General features: G+C 47.3%; 1 protein-coding gene across 1 annotated transcript in view; it reads right to left on the bottom strand.

Annotated features, from left to right (window-relative positions):
* Positions 1-23,009, bottom strand: part of CACNA2D3 (calcium voltage-gated channel auxiliary subunit alpha2delta 3) — a 696,258-nt gene that overhangs the window by 147,639 nt on the left and 525,610 nt on the right. The window contains exon 18 of the mRNA XM_040994648.1: positions 6,264-6,347. Within this exon, the coding sequence (XP_040850582.1) occupies positions 6,264-6,347 (84 nt within the window). The remainder of the gene's footprint in view (positions 1-6,263; positions 6,348-23,009) is intronic.

Here is a 23,009-nt window from a genome sequence, read left to right as displayed (position 1 = left end):
CAGGCAAACTAATAGACTGTTGGTACGGTCCTGTCTTTTTCTGAAGTAACAATAAAGGAAGTTAGAGGTTCCACACCTACCAGCATGGCAAGGCAACAGCATAGCTAAGAAATAGACTTGGGGACCAGGGAGTGGCTGGTGTGAAGGCACAACAAGTGAGGCCACCACGTGTGATACTGGCATCCCGTATGAGCACCGCTGTAGGTCTCAGATGCTCTGGTTTCCCTGCTAAGGTGCCTGGGAAAGCAGCACAATATGGCCCAAGTCCTTGGATCACCGCCACCCATGTGGGACACCAGGAGGGGGCTCCCAGCTCCTGGCTACAGCCTGGCCCAGCCCCAGCAGTTGCAGCCATTTGAAGAAGTCCACCAGCAGTGGGTGAAACATATCCCTTTCTTGCTCTCCCTCCATTACTCTCTCTCTCTGCACCTCTGTCTCTCTGCATGTGTGTATCTGTCTCTCTCTCTGTAACTTTGCTTTTTGAATGAATAAAATCAATAAAAAAAAAAAGAAGGAAAATAAGCCCTAGTAGAATTTGTTCTTTTTCCTCTGTTGTGAGAAAAAAAAAAAAAAACTTGAGAGCTGGAGTGCCATGATCTTGGGCAAATCACTACCTTCTCTGTGCCTCAAGCTCCTGTTGTGCAAATCAAACTACTCGCAGTACCCAAGTCATACGACTGCAGTGGGGTTTGGGTGACTCCATATTAACAAGAGCGCCTGGCAGAAGCTAAGCAAGGGGTGAACATTGGCTAGTACCTGTGTTACATGACACTCCTGGTGCCGGCATCACCGTCAGCAGCACCCCAGCATCTTCCTCATCATCCTCCTCACTCTCACTGAGGGTCTGACTCACACGTGCTTCACACAAATGCTCACGCTCCAATTTTTGTAAATGTTGTTAAACTAGGAGTCACATAAGAGAAACACTCCAGGACTATACTACCATGATATCAATGGGGAAAATGGTGAGGAGGGAAGACAAGAAGTGAAGATGGGGAGGGAAGAATTCCTGTATTTACAAAACTGCATCACAGAAAATACTACGACTTTTAAAAGAAACGCATTCTATGCCCGGAAGCCCTCTGTAAGCCATCTGAAGGATTATGCCACTTCAGGTTGGTGTTTAGGAACCCTGGGTAGTTTCTGTGACCTCTCCCCCAACTCCGTGGACTGGACATTGTTTCTTGTAAGCACCTGTGTGTTGGTACAGGTAGAAATGGTTACAGCCCAAGGTCAAGGGAGGTGGCCCAAGATATCAAGGCTCAAGTTTGGCTACTGATACAAGGCAGCTGTCCTGGGACCTCTCTGTGGCTCAAGCACACCCCTAAGTGAGGATCCCTAGACCCCAGGGAGTCTTGTCTGGGGCTACTTAAGAAAAAAAAAAAAAAGGAAGCCAGGCCCAGCGACGTGGCCTAGTGGCTGAAGTCCTCGCCTTGAACGCCCCGGGGGCACTGGTTCTAATCCTGGGAGCTCCACTTCCCATCCAGCTCCCTGCTTGTGGAATGGGAAAGCAGTCGAAGACGGCCCAGTGCTTTGGGACCCAGCACCCACGTGGGAGACCTGGAAGAAGTTCCTGGTTCCCGGCTTCGGATTGGCGCAACACCGGCCATTGCGGTCCTCTCCTCCTCTCTGTATATCTGACTTTGTAATAACAATAAATAAATCTTTAAAAAAAAATAAACAACCATATGGGCGGATGTCATCTAAACACCTAGCCAAAGCAAGGCAAATAAAGAACCTCAGTGGTTTATATGCGGTGCCTTTCTTCTGTCCTACTGGATGTATGTATGCATCCATTAACACAGTGCACAGCCAGGTAGCTCTCACTGCAGTGTCATTAAAAGGTACTACCCTGTGGAGCTGAATTTCAGAATCTGGGGGCAGAGATCAGCTTCTCTGCACTCGGTATGTGTGTGTGTGCCCCAAAACCCCTTGGGAGTCTCCCCTTTCTACAATGGATTTCCTAACAGCTTTGTGACAGCCAGAGGCCACACTGCCCTGCTGTCCTGAGCTGGCTGCTGTGACATCCCATGTAGAACCCTTCAGGAAAGCCTGCCAGAAAAAATGTAGAGCCTGCCATAGGTTGTGTGTGTGTGTGTGTGTATGTGTGTGTGTGTGTGTCCTTACAGCATGACAGCTCATCCTCCTAAGGGACGCTGGGTAGTGTCCACATCAGAGCAGGAACCTCATTGTTCCCCGTGCACAGTTCCATGTGCTTCCAAGCCCTTCTGTGACACACAAGCCTTGTCACATTGGCAGATTCAGTCAGAAAAGGATGCGGTGCATCAGCAGGCTTGTTACTCCCAAGCAGCTCTTGAAAACAAGCTCAGGCCAGAGCACATAGGCAACACAATCTCCCTTGGTCTGCGTCTCCTACCCCTACAGTAGCCTGGACTCTCAAAGGGTAGGCAGGGCTTGCCTCAGGGGTCCAGGGCTTCAGCAGGAACTGGTAAAGACCACAGTGAAGGTAAAACACTCACCTATCATGGAAACATGAGGCTTTGGGGCGATTTGGGAAGAAAGAACTCCAGGGAACTTTAACTGAGATGTGGGTTGACTGGGGGCAGTAAGAAAGAGGCTGGTGTTGTCACAGCAGAGATCGCCTATGGATGTGAGGTAGACTTGGTGGTGGGGGATTTTTTTAATTGAGAGCATGTGGATAATCATTTTGGTTAGCAGCTCCCATGAGCAAGGCACGCTTTGATTTTGCCTGTACCCTTCAGGAAGAGAGAACTCTTCCACCATGAGCACTGGAATACAGTCTCAACAACCCCTGGGTCTCTCTGGGTCAAGAGCATAGCTCCAGGAAGCCAGACCACCTGCACTGGAACCCCATACTATGGGCTCTTGGACCATTACACTAAAGCTTGCCTCAGTTTGCACATCTGTCAAATAGGGATAGCAGTGATACTAACTTCACAGGATTGCTGTGAGGGAGAAACGCACTCAGAAGAGTACAGCATGCAGGAGGAGGTCAGGATGGGGTAGCTGTTACTATGCATGAGTTTTGTTTTCTTTTTTAATACGAGGGTTGTCTATTCATAGGAATAATCATGTTCACTGTAGAAAGGTCGGTAGTGACTAAAATGGAACAGGAACAAACCAGAAACCATCCTTAATTCCTTTAGCCTTCTCTGGGAATTTAAACCAAAGGATAAACATAAAGAAGATAATTTTTCCTTCCCAGAGGCAATCCGCACGGAGGATTCAGATAGAGCTGTGTGTGTGCGCGTCTCGCGGTCCCCTGCTGGCTCCTGGGTTTCCCAAAGATGTTCCCTACCCAGTGTGTTGTTGACATGAGATCTAACTCATCCTAAAGACTGGGAGAGAAGTCTCATCATACTCCTCTTATTTTAAGCTAGGCCAGTCCGTTTTGCACATGTTCTAACGGTCTAAGCGATCTTACATAGTTTCTGGAAGTATGCAGTATCTTTGGTATAAATAAGTTCGTCAAATTCGACAAGAGCCTGGCTATCCCAGAAAAGTAGGACACTCCACCCAAGTTCCCTGCAGTTGGTCACACACTGCTGCTGCTTCCTCCATGGGCTCTGCCCTCATGGACATTCCCCATCCTCTGCTATTTATAAGAAAAGCCCATGGCTGGCATATGGGCTTGTAAGATTTCTATGCACACTTCACACAAATGCCTTGCACAGATTCAAGGACACTGTAATCAGTGGGTGCAAATCTCCAGGAGAGAAGTGGTGGCTGAAGTTGTTCCAAATGAAACATGTTGATGATAAAGTAATTTGCATTTAAAGGCACCATGTTCCCAATGTGACAGAAGACCCAAACCACATAGATAACTGGAGATTGATTTGTGTGAAATAAAAGCACTGGATTTGCTTGAAATGGTGACATTTTGAAGGTGGACAGGCAGGATGCAGTTCTAGGAGTCCTGAGAAGGTAAAAAAAAAAAAAAAAACATACACAGGAGACCAGGAACCCAAAGCCTAGAGCTCTGATTATAAAAGAAATCAACCCAAGTAATGAAAAAAAAAGGCATTTTCAATGCCATGATTTATAAGAGCGGACATTAGTTGGGTTGTGGGTGGTAACCGGAAGGAACAGAATAATAAATGCTTTCATGTAGCATGTGGAGAAGAGAGTCCCGGTTGGTGTTAGCTAGTGGAGGTGTGTGCTCACTCGACATTGTGCAGTAAGCATGAACGCAACCAAGCTGGCCTTCTGTGTTGATGAAAATGGAGATGAGGGGCATTGGAGAAGCATGCTGGTGACATGCTTTAAGCTCTTTGGGAGAGAAAACACAAAGACCAAAGATCAGTGAGGTCCAAAAAGAAAATAGAAAGCAGTGGTTAAAGTGGAGTTGGAAGAGAGGGAACATGAAGGGAAAACAGCCTTCCAATGATTGCTGGCTCCAGTGAGACCCTGTGAGGACCCAGAACCTGAGGACTTATGAGGACGGCAAGGACAGTATTAACAATGGCGACCGCCCCGAGGATGGTCACCGGCATGGCAGGCAGGGTCACACCTTTCAGGAGTTTAGTACAGTCAGTTCTCACAACCGCTCTGGAAGGCAGTAACAGCCAGACTCATTTTACTGGGGAAAAAAATCCATGGCACAAGAAAGCAAAACCAAGGTGGCTAGTGTTGAAGCATCACAGATTCAGCTGCTACCTGTGACACTGGCATCTAATGAGTATTAGAATGCCCATTTGAATTCAGGGTGCTCCCTGCTGATGTGCCTGCAAAGACAACAAAGCACGGTCCAATTTGTTGATTGGTTGTTACCCACGTAACAGACAACCATGGACTTCCTACCCAGCCCTCACTGTTGCGGCCATCTGAGAGTGAACAGTGGATGGAGGACTCTCTCTCTGTCACTCTGCTTTTTCAACAAATCTTTATACTAAACCAAATAAGATAAATCTTTACAATAAACCAAAGTTTGAGGCACCTAGGGGAAAGTCAGGATTGGGAGACAAACAGCCAACAAGCTGTGAAGGAGGGATTTGAACTGGACCAGTATCGCCTGAGCAGAGCTGGGTCAGGGAAGCAGATATACATCACACACAATGCAATCCCAGCGGATGGGCTCCCAGTGACATTTCAGGAGTAATAAGATAAGAAGATATGGTCTGGCTGGTGCAAGCAAGGAAAGGAGAACCGATGGATGAGGATGAAGCCTTTACAAAGAGCAGGGTTACTTTGTCTGAACTTGGGTTTAAACAGATTTAGCACAGATGAAGAAGAAAATAGGTTAATTTCTTTCTTTTTTTTTTGAAATAGGTTAATTTCTAAAACAGATGTGCCAATTGCATTTTACAGGAGAGGAAGAAACTCAAGAGAGGCTGGGCACAGTGAGCAGACGGTGTGAAAAGAAGGTGGGCCGTGTGGAGAAGGGTGTGACGCCGGGCCCCCTCTCCAGGAAGGCAAGGGAACCCTGTTTGGGATGGCAGACAGATCTCATCACTACCCCTTTGGACACCAGGACAGAGTGGGAGATGGAAATGGTGCTACCTCAGTGATGACATGTAAGAAAGGACCCCAGGTAAGTCTGTGAGGCCGGGGAAGGAGATAGGAAAAATTGAAGGGACAGGCCCAGACAGGAAGACCTGGGGAGTTACGACTTAATTAAGGACAGTCCACCTGGATTCATACAAAGGCAGCCACGGCTGTCAGAGCTGATTTACTGAGGAAGTCACAAGAAGACTTGATGGAGTTGAGTGATGAGCAGGAGAAAAGCTTTGGATACAGCACTCAAGGCTGAATGGGGGGTAACGTACAGTTTGTCCTTCAACAGTCAGGGCAGGGGAGAAAGGCTTGGCAAGCTCAGGGGCTGCTGATCATGCAGAAGGAATGAGAGTTTGTGCTGCTTCCTGAATACTGAGCCCGCGTGGTCCTAACAGGTGGATTCTGGTTGTCTGGGAACTTGCCTACAGGACCGGCAGGTGGCCTGACTCTGCAGCGACAGGCAGAGCCCCTGAGGCCCAGCCAGGCTTCGCTGATGGATGTCCAGTCCCAGGAATTGCACTTGGGGGGAGGATGCCGGATCCATCAGCTTGCAGAGACAACCAGAATCTGCCAAGGGATGACTGACTGCTCAAGTGCCTGGAGAGGCTGGCTTGTCTGCTCCTGGTCCGAGAGAAGTCACACAGCTCCGGGCCTGCTGAAAGGGCTAACCATCCACACCCTCTGGTGGCATGGTGGCTTTCTGGGGGGCCTCATGGCCAGCTCTGAGGACAGCCCCGAGGTACAGCAGTGCAGCAACCTCCCTTGAGGCTTGCAAGCAGGTCACTTACCACATCGTCTCGGTCTTCCCATTCCACCTCGGAGAGGTCGACGCTACTGTAGTTAGGCTTCCTTCGCTTCTTTCCTTCTTCATACTAGCAGGGGGAAGAAGAGAAAGACAAAGAAAAATATCCATAGATGACCAGCAAGGCATGCTTTGTCCTCCCTCCAAGTCCTGTCACAGGGGTGGAGTCTGGGAGTGGACAGACACTGGGGAGAAGCCATGGCCTGATGCCTGGAATTATTTGTCCCAAGCTCCATTGATAGTCTCATGAAAGTCAACTTTTTGCTGGATGATAATAATGTGATTAGTGGACACTCTGGTTTTATAAATCCCAAAAGGCAAAGGAAGGTTTGTTCTTTCACCAGGATGAGCAAGGCAGGACAGGGGGACAATCCACTTCTCTCTTCCAGAACTTACAGAGCTCATTGCTTAAGGACACAGGACAGGGCTGCTTACACACACGAACCAAACTCCAGTGCTATCTCCCAGTGCTGTAGAATCCTCCCATTCCTACCCTACTCTTTGGGCAGCCAAGGTACTGGCCTCAGTTGGAACTGACCTTGGCATCCCATTGATATATTCGCAGACACACGCACCTTCTGTTGGTTATTGAACCAGCTGCCACAGGACTGAGTTAAACACAACTACTTCACTTGGAGTGGATGTTGTATTGGGAATCATTGTCAGAGTTAATGGTCATTAGGACATTTCTCCAGAAAAGCTGGTGACTGCATTGGTAACCCAGGAAGTGGTTTTCCTTTTTCCCCTAAACCACTGTTGTCGGTCACTCTGCAAACCTAACGATCCTATGGACTGGATGTTCTCAAGTCTGAATCCTGCTGCGGCTAAAGGCCTTTCCTGTTGGCTGGCTGGCTGGCTGGTTGGTTGATTGGTTGGGGTGCTTATACGGTAGGAAAGTCTGCCCTCTGCTGCAGGCTAGGGATAAGCAGCTAGCTGCCTTACAAGCTCATGAACAAGACATGGTTCATAACATATGGGAAGTGTCCCTATGGATGCACACTGCTTGTACTCTCACTTTTGTTTCTATACGGGTCATCCTTTGATTTAACTGGTAAGACTCTGAGATGTGTGGTCAGAGTGTTATAACTTCCCTTAATCACAGTTTATCATTCTGGACAGTGACTGGTTACTCCAGACATGAGTTGAAGATACAGCAGGCAGGACGAGAGGAACTACTGCTTACGTCAAACACAATTCTAAGCTGGCTTTCAACAGAAAAGCTAGGACAGACAGAGCCCTCCTCCACTATTTCACTCCCCAAACGGCCATTACCACACCAAGGCCAGGCTGGGCCAAAGCAGGAACTGGGAACTGTAGGCTTCCTATGTGGGTGGCAAGGACCCTCCTGCTTGAGCCGGCATTACTGCCTCCCAGAGTGTGCTTTGCTATGGCACCAAACAGGGCTAAGAGCTTTATCCTGCTCTCTTTTTTCCCTTATAAACCTCATTTCAATAGTCCTGCTACATGTCTGCAGTGTTCCCCTCCCTGCTACCACCTAGGAGGGTCACCTCCCCTGCAAAGGGCAGCAGGCTCCCATCACCCCATCAACCACACCTCCACTTTCTACTCTCAGGTTTCCATTTAACAGACTGTCATGGTCAGTTTTATGACATTAGATCTACTCCAGACAACGAGGAAGGGAAGCGCTGCCTTCAGAAGCTGCTGTACACGGCCGCAGATTAGCAGTTGGATCCTGTTATGGAAAGTCTGTGTGTGCATGCAAGCTCCAGGCCTCACAAGACCCAGGCCTGAGCTGAGTAGCAAAAACAGAAAGGAGGTTAGTGGGCATTGTCAGCGAGCGGAGGGTGACAGGGAATTAGCATATGGTGCTAAGACTCAAGACCACCTCCAGAGAAGTAAGAGCCAGACACTCAATTACTCGGAATCTCTGCTCTCTGCGCACGTGGTAAATAGTACCCAAATCTGTTTCAGTTAGAAGTACAACTGAGAGCTATTGTGCAACCCAGAAAATAAACCAGACTGATCTTGAACTTTATGTATGCATGTATTTCAGAGGTACAGAAGCCAAGGGAGGGGGCAGGTGGAGTAAGAGGCAGAAAGAGAGAAAGAAGGAGAGAGGGAAAGCGGAAAAGGGGGGAGGGAGGGAGGAAGGGAGGAAAGTGGAAGAGGGAGGAAGAGAAAGAGAGAGAGAGAGATCCTACTTGCTGGTTCATTTTCCAAATGTCTGCAATGATGAAGACTTGGCCAGGTCCATTGGGAGCTGGGAAAGGATTCTCCCATAGGGGCCAGAAACCTTATTTCTCAATCAGTTACCTGTTGCCTCCCAGCGTACACACCACCAGCAAGCTAGAAGCATCAATGGAGCTGACGACCAAGCCTAGGCGCTTTGATGTAGAACATGGATTTCTTAACGGGGTCTTAGTTGCTGGCAAAAACACCTGCCCCATATCCTGCACTCCAAGACAGGGGATATGCATAAACAGTCTATTTTTGGAAGAGCATCTTCCTTTCATCATGTCCAAGTATTCCTTTACTCACTTATTCAATACACATGTATCAGACACCTACCAAGTACAAGGCAATAAAGATACTCATATAAAGTCAATTATACAGGGCTTCACTCTCTTCCAAGGACGTCTGTGAACTTTATCACCGTTAATTCTGCATCTGTTAAGGCTAATGCATTGCTCTCTATTCAGAGGAGAATATAGGCTATAACAAGTTAAGTAACAAATTAATTAATAACAGTATAAATAGGACCATATATCCAGCATGGCAGAAAATACTTCACTTGCTACTAGTGCCTGCTCAGGGTTTCAGGCCTAAGCTGCATGCTATTTCAAACACTGTCAAAAAAAGCTTAAAAAGAGTCCCCCAAACTCCCGAGGACTGAATGTCCTTCCATCTTGAGAAGCTAAGAGTTACTGCTCCCATCTCAGTCATCATGAGACTTGGAACAGAGTACCCAGCTGTTCCAATGCAACTACACTCAGCAGCAAATAGAAAAACCAAGAGTCCCTTCACAACAATGACTGTTGGAGCACATTAAATGAGGCATTGCATATAAAGGGATAGCACTTTCTCAGGCACAAAACAAATTCTTAATACGTGGTCAGAGTAATTCTATCGGCCCATGTACTTCTTGAGAAGTCTAAAGTTTACTGCACTGAACTGGCTAATAATGCATTTCCTGGGAATAAAGAATATTTGATAATTTGCAAGTCATTGTTCTATAGATTAGAGGCAGGCATGAGACATCTGGGGATGGTGGCACGCAGGAAACATTTTACATCTCTTCCCAGTGTCAGTCTTTCAACATTTGAGATTTCAGTTTTCTCTTGGTATAAAAATGCATGCTTCTGCTAAGGAACCCAAGTCCTTTTTTTCAGAGGGTTTTTGGCCAAAGTTTTTAAATGGTTTCGGGTTACACAGAGAACCCTAACCTTCTGATCTTTCCTGGATGTCTTTACTCATTTTTTCAAATATGGAAACTAAGGAAATGTAGTACATCCTACCAAAATGATAACCTGGATGTATGGAGATATTAGAGGGACAGGATGAAAGAGTCCCCTGAATTTGGGCCCATGAGCTGCAGATCTCTATAATCTAAAAGAAAGAAACAGACAGGTGCTAGGGATATAGCTTCTGAGACACCATCTTCATCATGCCCTTCCACAATGTTTTCTTCACCCGAAATAGGAAATGGATCTGAAACATTTGTTATCAAGGTCTTCTTCAGGGGTGAGCTGCTTTAGAATGCAAACAGCAATGTAGCAGAGGGATTTTCTGGGTAAGAAAAGGGTAAATCCGTGAATTGTGCTACAGTTAGAACAAGTCAAGGTCTGTGAGCAAGCAACAGTAGACTGAGCCTATATCTCTTTCTTTTACCCTGTGAAGGCCAAAGGTAGGGTTCCATTGGAAAGATTCCTGCACTGTGGGTTCCCAGATTTTCCCAGGAGACCACCCTGGAGGGAGCCTCTTAGGTCCCACTCTCAGTGAACATGGTTCTGGAGGAGGTACAACCAGTGCTGGTTCTGAGGTAGGCATGTGGTGTGAGTCTGTGAAGCAACACCCAGCACCCCTCATGGAAGGGGTCAGTCCAGAGCTAGATACACAACCCGAATGTGACCTAAGAGATCCCAGGGGGTGAGGCTTTCCTGGATTTATCCAGAAAAAAAACCCCAATTCTCCATCCACTGGCATGGCTAAGGAGGGTATCGCACTTTGGAGCACCCAGGGCCATCTCTGCCATCACCTAGGGAAACTCTTTCGAAAATGAAGCCAGACAAGATTGGGCACATTCAGGGTAGTATGGCCTTACCCACAATGTCAGGACACACTTAGATATCAGAATGAAGGACTTGTGACTATTGTTGAGGGACTAAACTGTTAAAATACAAGCGAAAATAGTTGGGGGAAGAAAGTGGGAGAGGGTGGAAGGGGAAAATCCCTGAGCCCATGGAACTGTGTTAAAAAAAAAATCATTTCAGAAAACAATGAAGCCAGAGCAAGAAACACAGAGTTCTGAAACCATGTTTGCATTCCTGGATCAAACAGACCCTGAAATCTTCATGTGCCTGGATGCTTGGTGCAGCACTACGTTCCCTCTGCAGTATCGTCTTTCCCTTCCTCACAGTGCTCCTTTTAAGCCTGTTTGTTTCATGCAAGAAGTAGTCTATAGATTTCTATCCTGTTTGGCAGAATTTTTTTAAAGTTCATGGTACATGGAATTAGAAGGGAAATTTTGGTATAAAAAGAGTTTGGACTTTATGTATGTATGAATTTGCTTGAACTTTTTAAAAGATTTTATTTTGATTGCACGGTCAGATATATAGAGGGGGAGGAGATAGAGAGGAAGATCTTCCATCTGATGATTCAATCCCCAAGTGACTGCAACAGCCAGTGCTGAGCTGATCCGAAGCCAGGAGCCAGAAACTGCCTCGAAGTCTCCCATGTGGGTGCAGGATCCCAAGGCTTTAGGCCATCCTTAACTGCTTTCCCAGGCCACAAGAAGGGAGCCGGGTGGGAAGTAGAGCTGCTGGGATTAGAACCAGTGTCTATATGGGATTCCGGTGCATTCAAGGTAAGGACTTTAGCCACTAGGCCTCCACACCAGGCCCTTTTTGAACTTTCTGGGGATCCTTTCTATGTGTGAACTTCAAAATTTTTTTAAAAGGTTATCTGAGAGAGAGAGAGAGAGAAGACAAGAGAGTGTGAGTGCTCTCATCTGCTGGTTCATTTTGCAAATGACTGCCATGCCGGGGCCATGGAAAGCTGAACAGTCAACCCAAGTTTCCTTGACCCTCTCGGCTGCCTCCTGAGGCCTGCATGAGCAGGAAGTTGGAGTCAGGCGCGGAGTTGGTCCTGATCCCAGGGAGCCCCACGTGGCATTTCACTGTCTTAACTGCCATCTTAGCCCTCTCAGGCCTCATACCACACCTTAGATTTCCAATCATTTTACATCAAAATGAACTTATCTTTTAAACTTCATTTTCCATAATCTTTTTAAACTACCCCATGAAAGAGTTGTATCATTTTTCTTTTTAGACGAACTACTTTTACATCTTACAGGTAGCAGTCACACACACTTGGGTGCTTCAGTGATGATAGGGAAATGTGGTTTGTGTCTGGGCAGAGCCCATCTCTTCTCCCTGATTCCTCACCCCCATCCCAGAGCGACAGAACAAGCACTCTGCTTTCCAACCTCCAGGCCGCAGGCCCTCACTCTTCCATCTCCTGTAGTTGTCCATGAGCAGCAAATCCCGGGTCCCCAGGCTCCACCACTCTTCCCTCCTCCCCGCGAGGGGCTCCTTTCTGGGGCCAAGGCGTTGTATATGGCATTTGTTAGTGTATCTGTAATCTGTAACTTCCTTTGAAAATGTGATTAACGAATTGCAAACGGTTTCCAAAGGTTTATAAACAGATACTTTGACAGCCCCAGGTACGTTTGTAGGTTTTGGTGCCTGCTTTATGAAAAAAACATGTAAGGGAGAATTTAATAAGGAAAGATATTCTGCACTATGAAATCCTCTGAGGTGGAGTTTCCAATAAAGGCCAGATGTGGCTCACACACACACACACACACACACACACACACACACACACACACACGAGCCCATAGCTCTAAAATGAGAAGAGCAGGCACCCGCAGGAAGAGAGAGCTAGAAACATCCGGGGCCTCGCCAGGAAGGGCTGCTGAGTCCTGCTCCCAGGAAGTACCACAGCATAACTCCCAGAGGAGTCTGATGGGTGGAGGTGGGTGTGCTTGGTGTGGAAGTCTGCAGAGTTATAAGCTGTCTGGTGATGGCCATGTTCATTTAAGGAAACCAAAAGGAAGAAAAAAGAAAAAAAAAACAGCCTTTACATTGACTGTGTCCCGGGAAAGGCCAGAGGAAATGAGCCATGCACGCCGTGCCATCCCTGTGAAACCTTATTGCATGTGCTCATGGTTGAGGAGCAGTACGTGCTGCTCCGTGCTGCCAACAGGAAGCAAGGAAATGAGAGAGGGAGGCTCTCGAATAACCAGGAGAGAAGGAAGCCATGACCAAGGATGGTGCCATCTGTGGGAAGCCAGCTGCCAGATGTGTATCTCCTTGGGCAGCCACACCCCTCAGCCATTCAAGACTTTGATCACCTCCTCCACATCCCTGAGTTTGTTCTCCCTGAGGCGGAAGGAACCATCTGGAAAAGAGACCCGGGTGTGCCTGCTCTCCTGACAACTCAAGACATGGGGTATGATGGCCACTGGACAATTCATCCCTTTACTCACTTGTCCATTCATTAGCTTCTTTGTCTATCTACACATCCCCCAATACTGCTGGACACCTAATGTCCTCAGACTCAGCACCAGACACAGGCATGCTTTGGGGAAGGCATGGAGAAGAGTCGGAACTCTACCAGCCAATCAGGCTACACAGAGGGAAGCCATGGAGGAGAGGGGCAAAAAGCCAAGGCCCTAGAGATGGACTTGATTCAAAACCAGTGTGCAAGACTGAGTACTCCAGGACTAGCTGTGAACTTCTTAAACTCACTCTGCCTCTGCAAGGCAAAAGGAACAGCACTTGAATCACAGGACTATCGTGAGAACCTAATGGGAGAAATACACACACAGCTGAACATGAAACCCAGCACATGACACACACAGTCTGCCAACACACCAGTCACCAGCTGACAACTTGGCATGCCAGTGACTTCCAAAAGAGAGTGGCTCCTTCCTCACCATACATATGTGCAAGAAATAGAACAGTTCTCAGCAATGTTGTTGCTTAAAAAACTTTGAGAAGCAGAGAAACAGAGAGCTAGCTCCATCCACAGGTTCAGTCCTCAAGTTCCCCATAGCTGGTGCAGGGCCAAGTCAAAACCAGGCATCAGGAATTTCACGCACTTTTGTCATGTGGCTATCAGGAATGTGGCTACTTGAGCCATCACCTGCCGCTCCCCAGAGTGCACCATGGCAGGAAACTAGATCGAGGAGCTAGCCGCTCCCCAGAGTGCACCATGGCAGGAAACTAGATCGAGGAGCTAGCCGCTCCCCAGAGTGCACCATGGCAGGAAACTAGATCGAGGAGCTAGCCGCTCCCCAGAGTGCACCATGGCAGGAAACTAGATCGAGGAGCTAGCCGCTCCCCAGAGTGCACCATGGCAGGAAACTAGATCGAGGAGCTAGCCGCTCCCCAGAGTGCACCATGGCAGGAAACTAGATCGAGGAGCTAGCCGCTCCCCAGAGTGCACCATGGCAGGAAACTAGATCGAGGAGCTAGCCGCTCCCCAGAGTGCACCATGGCAGGAAACTAGATCGAGGAGCTAGCCGCTCCCCAGAGTGCACCATGGCAGGAAACTAGATGGAGGAGCTAGGGCTAGAACCCAGACACTCCGCTTCAGGAGGAAAGCATCCTGACTGTATTCTTCACCACTAAGTCAAGCACCGGTCCCAATAGTCTCATTCTTTTGAAGCGGTCCTGCAATCAGCTTGGTGGCCAAATCTCCTCAAGACCAAGATGAAGCCTAGCCTGGCCAAAGGCCTTTTCCTCCAAAACTCAACAGTTCAATTCCATATCACCTGTTTTAAAGAAAAGTCTGATTGCGATAGACCCAAAAGAATCTCATGGCCCTGCCTAGCACTGCTCTCCTGGGACCTGCAGCCAAGACCACTGGTCCTCATGTATGCAACTCTTCTAACCATCCATGTAGCAATTGCTCACCATAGGAAATTTGGAAAGCAGTGTAAAGTTTCAAAAGTGGAATAACACTGCCTTTACTACCAAATGCAGAGACCACCCCCTGACAGCCTGCCATCTTTCCTTAAGGGCAGAGGTTCTTTGGAGCAGTTGCTATTTGTAGTTTTCCAAGTTTGTTTTTCCAAGGAAGAACTTATAGAATGTGTCAACCAACGTGTTCTGCTTTCCAAATGGTTGCCAAGAGAGGGAGAGAGAGAAAGAGAGAGAGAGACCATTTCTTTTCTACTGGCCAGCTGCATTCTTGCTTCCTATCACTCTGCAAAATGAGTGAATGAGTGCAGGAAACTAAGCCAGACTTTGTGCTAACACTCTGTACCTGTCTTAGTGGATGCCCCCAACTCCAAGTGGGGGAGAATCGCTTTGTGAGCCTGACAGTAGCAGGCTTGGTGACACAAGTCTTGGCGATGGCAGAAAAACCAGAGCCTGCTCTGCCTGTTCCCTGAGCCTCTGGTTTCCCCTGGGCCTGAGTGCTCTGGCCTCAGTTCAGAGATCAGCTACTGATGGGACGGTACCCAATAAGCCAATGAATGAACAGAGAGTCACACTGGAAGTCAAATCCTGGCAACTGTATCAGCAGGCCGACTCTTTCTGGCTGCCCTCCAACTGGCCTTGCTGGCCAGGGAAACTAGAAGCAGCTTTAGATTAAGAAGCACTGCATGTTCGCAGTGGCTACAAGGAACAAGGTATCAAACCATCCAGCTAACCTGCAGTGTCTTCATTCATTTCATCAGTAGTAGCCCATTCGGGGTCTCAGAAATCCAGGCACTTCTGAGGGTACTGTGTTAGGCAAAACTTTTGTAGAATTAGGCTGGTCTCTCTGATTTTGTGGCTCCACAGTCTTCCAGGTTTGACACAGACTTTGGGCCAAGAGAGACATTGCAAAGAGCCTGCATTAGAGATGAAACGCTGCTAGGGCCGAGAGGAGGACAAGCTGTAAGGGTGTGACCCAAACCAGAGGGAAGGTGGGAGAGAGGCAGCAGGGCATGCTGAGACAACCAGCCTTCCCCCTTTTTTTCTGAAAGGCACCGTGCTCTTATTAATTAATGTTTTTAAGTGCCTCAAAGATGAAAAGTTCTACGTGTTCTTCCTGCATGATTACAAAATCCTTTTGATCACTGTAAAAACTAAAACAACATTGGTATTAAAAACAACAACAATAACAACAATTAACAGGGCTGCTTTGAAAACCAAACGACCTTTATCTTCATTCGTACCCTCTCAGTAGCCATGAGTCACACGCTATGTAGGGGAAGTGGCCCAGCCTCACCACTTTTGCAGGTCAAATGTTTGGTTTCCTGCACCATGGCTGGAATTTAATGCCCATTATTCCCAGAAGACAGCATGTCTTGTAAAATGGGTATAAAAATGAAGATGATGGGGTGGGAGGAAGCTTTCATGCCAGCAGAGGGGTACATCATCTGTGCCTCATGTGGGCGTACTTAGGTTCAAGTTCCCATTCTGTCCCTGAATCCAGTTCTCTCACTCATGCCTATCCTAGGAAGCCAGAGGGAATGGCTCGAGTCCTCGGGTCCCTGTACCCACATGTTGAGTTTCTGGCTCACAGCTTCTGCCTGGCTCAGCCCTAGCCACCAAGGGCATTCAGAGTGAATCAACAGATGGAAAACCTTTCATTTTCGTCTCTCAAAAAAATGTTTTTAGAAAAGTTCACTGATTAAATAATTCAAAATAAAATGCCTGTGCATCAGAATAGGAAATGCCTACTCTGATATATTAGAATGCCTAGATTAAAAAAAAAACAAAAACAACAAACAAAAAAAAAACCCTCTCCAAAGTCTCAGGGACAAGCTGCACATGCAAGACGTCTAGAACGCATTTCCAAGTTCAAATAGGATAGGGGTTGGCACTGTGGCTTTGAGAGTAAAGTCACCATGTACAGCGCTGGCATTCCGTATGGGTGCTGTTCAATTCCTAGCTGCTTCTCTTAAGATCCAAATCCCTGCTAAGGTAGGTGGGAAAGCAGTGGGAGATGGCCTAAGTTCTTGGGCCCCTGTACCCACCTGGGAGACCCAGAAGAAATTCCGAACTCCTTACTTTAGGCTGCACAAGCCCTGGCTGTTGCAGCAACTCGTGCAGTGAACTAGAGGATGGAAGAACTCTCTGTCTGTCCCTCCCTGCCTTTCTCTTTGTAACTCTGACTTTCAAATGAGTAAATAAATATTTAATTTTTAAAAGTTCAAATAAGTTCGCCAGAAGTCTTGAAAATAGTTATACAAGGGTACTTCAAAATGTTCGTGGGAGGTAAAATTGACACTGAAACCCATGAATAGTTTTTTTTTATTATAACAGACATTTTTGATGCAAATGTCTTCTTGAAGGCCCCAAAGCCAATTTCATAAAAGATTTCAGATATCACTCTTACATTGAGATAATATCTAGGGGGGAAAAAAAGAACCTCTATAATTTGAAAGTATGTGAAATTTGTCGAGTAACTTTTTTTTTCTTAATTTACAGAACTTTATTTGGCATTGTTCCATGTCCGTTAACTACATCAACAGACCCAGATGTGGGACCAGCAGGCCATTCTGAATATAGAGCATGCTCAAGCACAACAAATTGATTATAGTTTTGAAACTGTAAGGACAATGAATTCCGTCAAGTGAAATCAGAAAATAGTATCCACTGGTCCTGTAAACCAAATGGGCTAGCCTTCTGTGAGGTCACAGAGAGCAGTGAGCTCTGGAGGCAGCTGTGTGGTGCTGTGGTCACGACTGTGAACTCACCTAACCAATTGTGCCCTGTCACCTTCCCTGCCACCCTGTTCTCCATGCTTCTCCCCACTCGGCCACTGGGAAGAGGACTTGAGTCTCCCCGTCTCAGTTGGGAGAATGCTCGCTAGAACAGAGAGCATGCTCAGTGTCCAGGTTTTAATGTTCAATGACATGAAGAGCAGGATGCTGCTGATGAACAGAGAGGGGCATTCATCAAGGGATGCAGGAGAAGGAAGAAGGGATCTTTTTTCCCAGGTCAAGCACTGATGCCTGAAGCATGACAGTCACTGTGCCAAACCCGAGGCTTGATCAGACGTGGATGTGCAAATGTACACGGGTCTAATTTGTTTAGGGAGATGAAAGACATGCAGCTTTATTATGTTGTGTTTTTCCCTACTAAAACTACTTTTTCATAAGACTGATTTATTTATGTGAAAGGCAGAGTTAAATGGGGTAATGGGGAGGAGACAGACAGAGAATGTTCCTTCTGCTGGCACACTCGGCAGCAGGTAGATCTGGGTGTGTTTGAAGCCAGGGTCTTCTTTGAGTCTCCCAAGTGCAGTGAGGGGCCCTTGCAACTTGAACCATCCTCCATTGATTTCCCCAGGCAAATTAGCAAGGAAGTGGATTGGAAGTAGGGCTGCTGGGACTTGAACTGATGTCCATATGGGATATCAACGTTACAGGTGACAGCTTTACCAGCTATGCCTTAATGTCTGCTCCTAAAATTATTTTTAAATTTATTTTATTTGAAAGGCAGAGGGCAGCAAGAGAGACAGAGACAGAGATCAGGGGGTTGGCTACTCTGATGGCCACATGTTCCTTTCTTTGGTGCTTGAGCCTGAGTGGACGCTGGGTTTCCCTGTGATCATCCAATCTGCTGCAGCACTGCCATCACACACATGCCCTGATATTCCCCACCCCTGTCCTGCTTTTTCCAAATCCCTGTTTAGAAACTCAGAAAGCCCAGGAGAGGCACTAGTGAGAACAAGGTATTTGGGAAAATCAAAGTATTTTAACTGACTCCTAAGTTTAGGCTCTGTTTCAGAAATCTCAACATGATTTCACCAGGGAGAGGCTGGACTCCTCCGTGGGGCCTGAGTGTTCCAGATAAAGATCTTGGTCTGACTGCTCTCCTCTCTCATCTGTTTATGCCTCCCCTCCTTGAGGAATGAAGCTGAGCTCATCGGATACTCCTTTCTGCTTGGGCACATGTCTGCCAAGCCAGATCCCCCACCCCAGCTGAAATCTGCCTACGTGTTCCTGAGCAGGAGGGGTCCTTGGGGGTTCTGATGCAGTGTAGAATGAGAAGGAGAGAGGGAATATTAATCTGAATCTTTTATCTGGTTAATGTGCTACATTTTTTTCTCCTTCAGCTCTGCCCAGTGGGAATTGCGGATACTAACTTGGTGAACTGTTCTTCTGAAGCCATTGGGTCCAAAGCAAAGACACCACTGTGGTTATGGGAGATGGCCATCTGACTTGCTTCTCCAGAAACCCTCACCTCTTCAGAGCAAGACAAGTCCAGAAATCATTAACTTCAAACCTGAGTCCAGAGTGTCTTGGGCTGGAGCTGGAAGGTCCATCAGTCATGTAGGGCTTCTGCCACTGTCCAGTGGATATACAGAAGCAGCTATTCCAATAGAAATCCCAGCCACCTGCCAAAGAACTACCAGGTACAATGCTAGAATGCCACCTAATGGAGAAAGACTAGCATGGGGCCAAGGAGAGCCTTGGATGGCACTTCCTCCTTACCCCTCAATCTCCTAGGTAGAAAGGGACAAGCAGGGCTGAAAAGGTCTGCCAGGGGTAAGCCCAGCCTCTCTTGGAGTACCTGGTTTGGGTCCCTGGCTCTGGCTTTGGCTCTTCTGTGTACTATGGGAGATGGCAGTGATGGGTCAGTGATGGCTTCAGGCCTCCCACATGGAAGACTTAGCTGGAATTCCCAGCTCCAGACTTCGGCCAGACTCCACTCTCAGCTTTTCCAGGGAGTTGGTGTCTCTCTCTCTCTCTCACCCACTTCCTCTAGCTTTCAAGTAAATTAAAAAAGAGCTGGCCTAGCTCAGGCCGACTGTTCTCTTGCCTCAATATTCTACATGTTTTAGTGTTTCTTCTGGCCCAGCAAATACAGACAGACAGACAATACGGGAAAGGGAATTGGGAGGTGTGTTTGCTAATAGGTCCGTGTGTCACGTGACTAAGAAAGATCATAGTTAGAACACATCCAATCCTCAATGTGGCTCGATGGTCAATTCAGTGGTGTGATGGGGATTATGTTAGTGTGCCAAAATGCCCATGGTCTCAAAGTTTTTATTTGCATTCTTTGGGTCTTATCATTGAGGATTATGTAAAAATGGCAGCTGCTTATAATTATTTAGGAGTTTGTGCTGCAATAATTAAAAACATACGCCTTTATCTTACCACTACCAGACTTAACCCTGCAAGGTTGGGTCCAGTGAACTTCAAAGAGAGAAGCAAGAAATAAAAGAAAACTCCACACATTACTAACAAATTTCTAGTGATTCATTTAAATGTATAACCAGTTATTCCAACAGCCTTCAAACCTTTAATTATCTTTTAAATATATATAATTTGGGACTGCTAATTAGATAGTAATTTAATGCTCCCATGGGGATTCAGATGCAAGGTCTTTCTAAAATGTAAACTCCAGAGGAATCATCATTGGCATGCAAATGATTGAATTCTTCAGTTATTCAAAGGCATATGAGCACCGCAACAGTGCAGATCATCAGCAAGTCTGCTGTCAGGCCCAGCTGTAAGCCTGCTTTCCGGAATTCTCCCAACAGTGAGGTAAGGCAGGTTACCTCCCAGTACACAGCCATGCAAGTGGGTCCCTTGGGCAAGCCCCACATCACGGCAGCAGCCCCTCAAGTCTCCTCCTAGAAGCTTCCATTGCTGCTTGAAGGGGCAGCAAGCTTCCCTGGAATTGACAATTTGGAAAGCCTTCGTGCATGCCTCTCAGACTCTCTCCATGCTGCTTTGCCTGTTCTTGTATGGGCAGTTAACATTCTAAGTAATAACTCCGTCCCCAACAAGCTGCTACAGAGAGAGGAGGTGAAGATTTCATTCTGCCGTGACTTTCCATTTCCTGTGTATTCTACACACACCTCCTTTTGCAAGAGTCCTTTAAATGATATAAAGATGTGCATCACATGTAGAGAAGCAATTGATCAATTAGATGACACCATGACTCCATCCTGGCCGCCCAGGCTGGAAAGACTTGAATTCCTATGCTGGGGCTGGTAGCTAGCAGCTGAGGCTCATTTCTCCCACAAGGGGAAGGAGGTGCAGACAAATCTATAGGAATTTTTAAGAGATCATTATTCAACACATTGCCTGTAATTACATTTTGATGAGCTTTTTATTGCTAATTCATCATCCAAGATGGGGCATTCCAGATACGACATGAATCCAGCCAGCCAAAGGTCAGAGTGTGTCCAGCGAAGAGAGAAACTTTTTCATCAAATCTTTGGGCCAAACAAAGCAGCCAAGTATCCTATCTCTAAACCAAATGTCCTTACAGTGCCTTCTCACAGTAACAACAGGAAACCAGGGCAGAGCTCCTTGTTCCCCCTTAGTACAAATGTGCACTCGCCAAGAGGGCAGATGTGATGGAAACACACACACTGAAGGGCCTGAAATAGAAAGCAAGGTATGCCTGATGCAACTGTATCCATGTCAATGTTTTTACGGGTGTACTCTACACTCAACCCAAAACCGTTCTGATGATGATGCAGTGTGCAGACAAAAGCGTGGCTTCTGCTGTCTGAGAAACAGACCCCAAGATTTGGATTCAAGTGTAAGGTTTTAGTCCATAAGAGCTCCCAGGAGACACCCCCAGGAACAAAGCAATGTGACTCAGAGGTAGAAGGCAGTCAATACCAGTGGTATCATCAAGCTTGTTACCATGGGGGCCACATCCTGCTGGAGAGTTCTGGATGCCAGTGTAGCACACACACCTGGCAGGTGCTCTCCCGGCAGTGGCTGAGGGATGCTATTGGTGGGCATCTGAAATAAGTATTCACCCAGTGACTGGCTGCTATAAGCCAGGCTGCCTGTACAGAAAAGATCTGGGCAAAGAAAAGGGGACCAATGTAGTCAGAGTCACGGCCTCACTAACCACAGCTACAAACAGAAGTTGGACTATGAACCCTCAAATCATCCCCTCTTCCCCATCCCTCCAACTTGACGGGCAGATTCAGATGTCAGTGTGAATTGCTCGCAGTCTCAGGGCCTTTGCAGGCACAGTTCCTTCAGCCTAAACTCATCTCCGTAATCTCTGCTCAGAAATTTCATTCTCATGTCTTCAGCAGGTTTTGAGATGGCCATCTCAGAAGAAAATATTTTTCTCCATAAGATGGCAAACATGAAACACAGGAGAAAAGGCTTCTATGTAGTTGTAACCCTAAATCCTCAGCATTTTACAGAGGGATGGGCCTGGCATGGGTGCTCAATAAAGATGTCACATGACAGAAGACAGAAGAGCAGGGAAGAAGGCTGGTAGAACAGTGCAGGAAAGAGTCAGTGTTTTTACACTAAGGTGTCTGCAGAGCCCTCCAGCTTGCACTGCCAGCACAAACCATCCCCCCCAACAGGCCAGCTATACACTGCTCCCTGTGACCAACCCCAGCTGCTCAGCCCACAGCTGCACTCCAAGGCCTTTCCTAGTTGGTCCTGGTGCTGGACAGTGTACTGTTTCACTGTGGACTCTTTTTTCCTGGACATGGGTCTTCTCAACCCATTGGCTCGTCCTCCCATCTCCTTTTCCAGGTGCTTTCCCAGGGCTTGGACAGGCGGCAGCGAACCATGCCATCACACCTCCCAGCTTCTTGTAGTGAAGGGAAGGGGTAGAGATGTCAGGGCACTTTGCCCTGTAGTAGGGAAGGCAAACCCAGTAGCAGGTGCAAGAATTTTGTCATAGGGCCAGATGACTCAGGGAATAGAGGGTGGAGTGGGGGGAAGGAGACCTTCACAGAGGAGGGGTGGAGGCAGCAGGTGTCAGACCGTGAGTTTCTGAGAGCAGAGGTCAGAGCCACTGGCTCCCCAACTCTGACCGGTTACAGAGCTGTTCGCTGGGCTGCATGGTGGTAAGCTGCAGACACCGATTCCTAATCAGACATAAAGCGGAATTGATTGAACAGGTGGATGGAGCTTTGTACTCCCACCACACTGGGAAACAAGCATGTAAGCCAGCTGGAAAAGCATACAGGTCCTTACTGGCCATCTCTTATGCTCCCCTTTCTCTGTGTCCTGCCAAATTTTCCTCTCATGCCCCTCCCTGTTCCCCTTTCTTTCCTTCTTTCTCCTTTGCATTCTATTCTTTTTTCTCTCTCTTCCTTTCTTTGTTAGGCAGCAGCTTAAGAAAAGCCAAAAAGTTCCAGGGACGCTCACACCTCTGCTCGGGGCTGCAGGAGCAAGCATATGGCAAAGTCAGGGTCATTACACAGGCGTCCTAAAGAAGTTGTTGTAATTAGATAGACAAGGGTGCCAGAAATGAGTCTCTGGAAGCTGTGTGGGGGGGGGCAACTTTCCTGCCTCCTTGCACGGAAGAGCAAGGAGCCCAGGGAAGGAAGAAGAAAACCCCAGAGATGAATACATAGCCAAGGTCTGCTCTGCACATCTTGCCCTCGCCTGGAGGTTAGTGGCTAGGGCAAGCCAGAGAGGCTGCTGGGAAGGTGTAATCCACGCTTTCTAAACAGAACCTGAGAACACAGCTTCGGAATGAAAGCACCTTCTTGCAATGCAACAAATCCGATTTCACGCAACATGGTATTGTCCTGTGGG

The sequence above is a fragment of the Ochotona curzoniae genome, unplaced genomic scaffold, assembly GCF_017591425.1.
Source record: "Ochotona curzoniae isolate NIBS_2020 unplaced genomic scaffold, NIBS_Ocur_1.0 contig_908, whole genome shotgun sequence".
NCBI classification, from domain to species: Eukaryota; Metazoa; Chordata; class Mammalia; order Lagomorpha; family Ochotonidae; genus Ochotona; species Ochotona curzoniae.
Note: the sequence above shows the minus strand (reverse complement) of the source record. Positions and strands in the feature narration are given on the sequence as shown.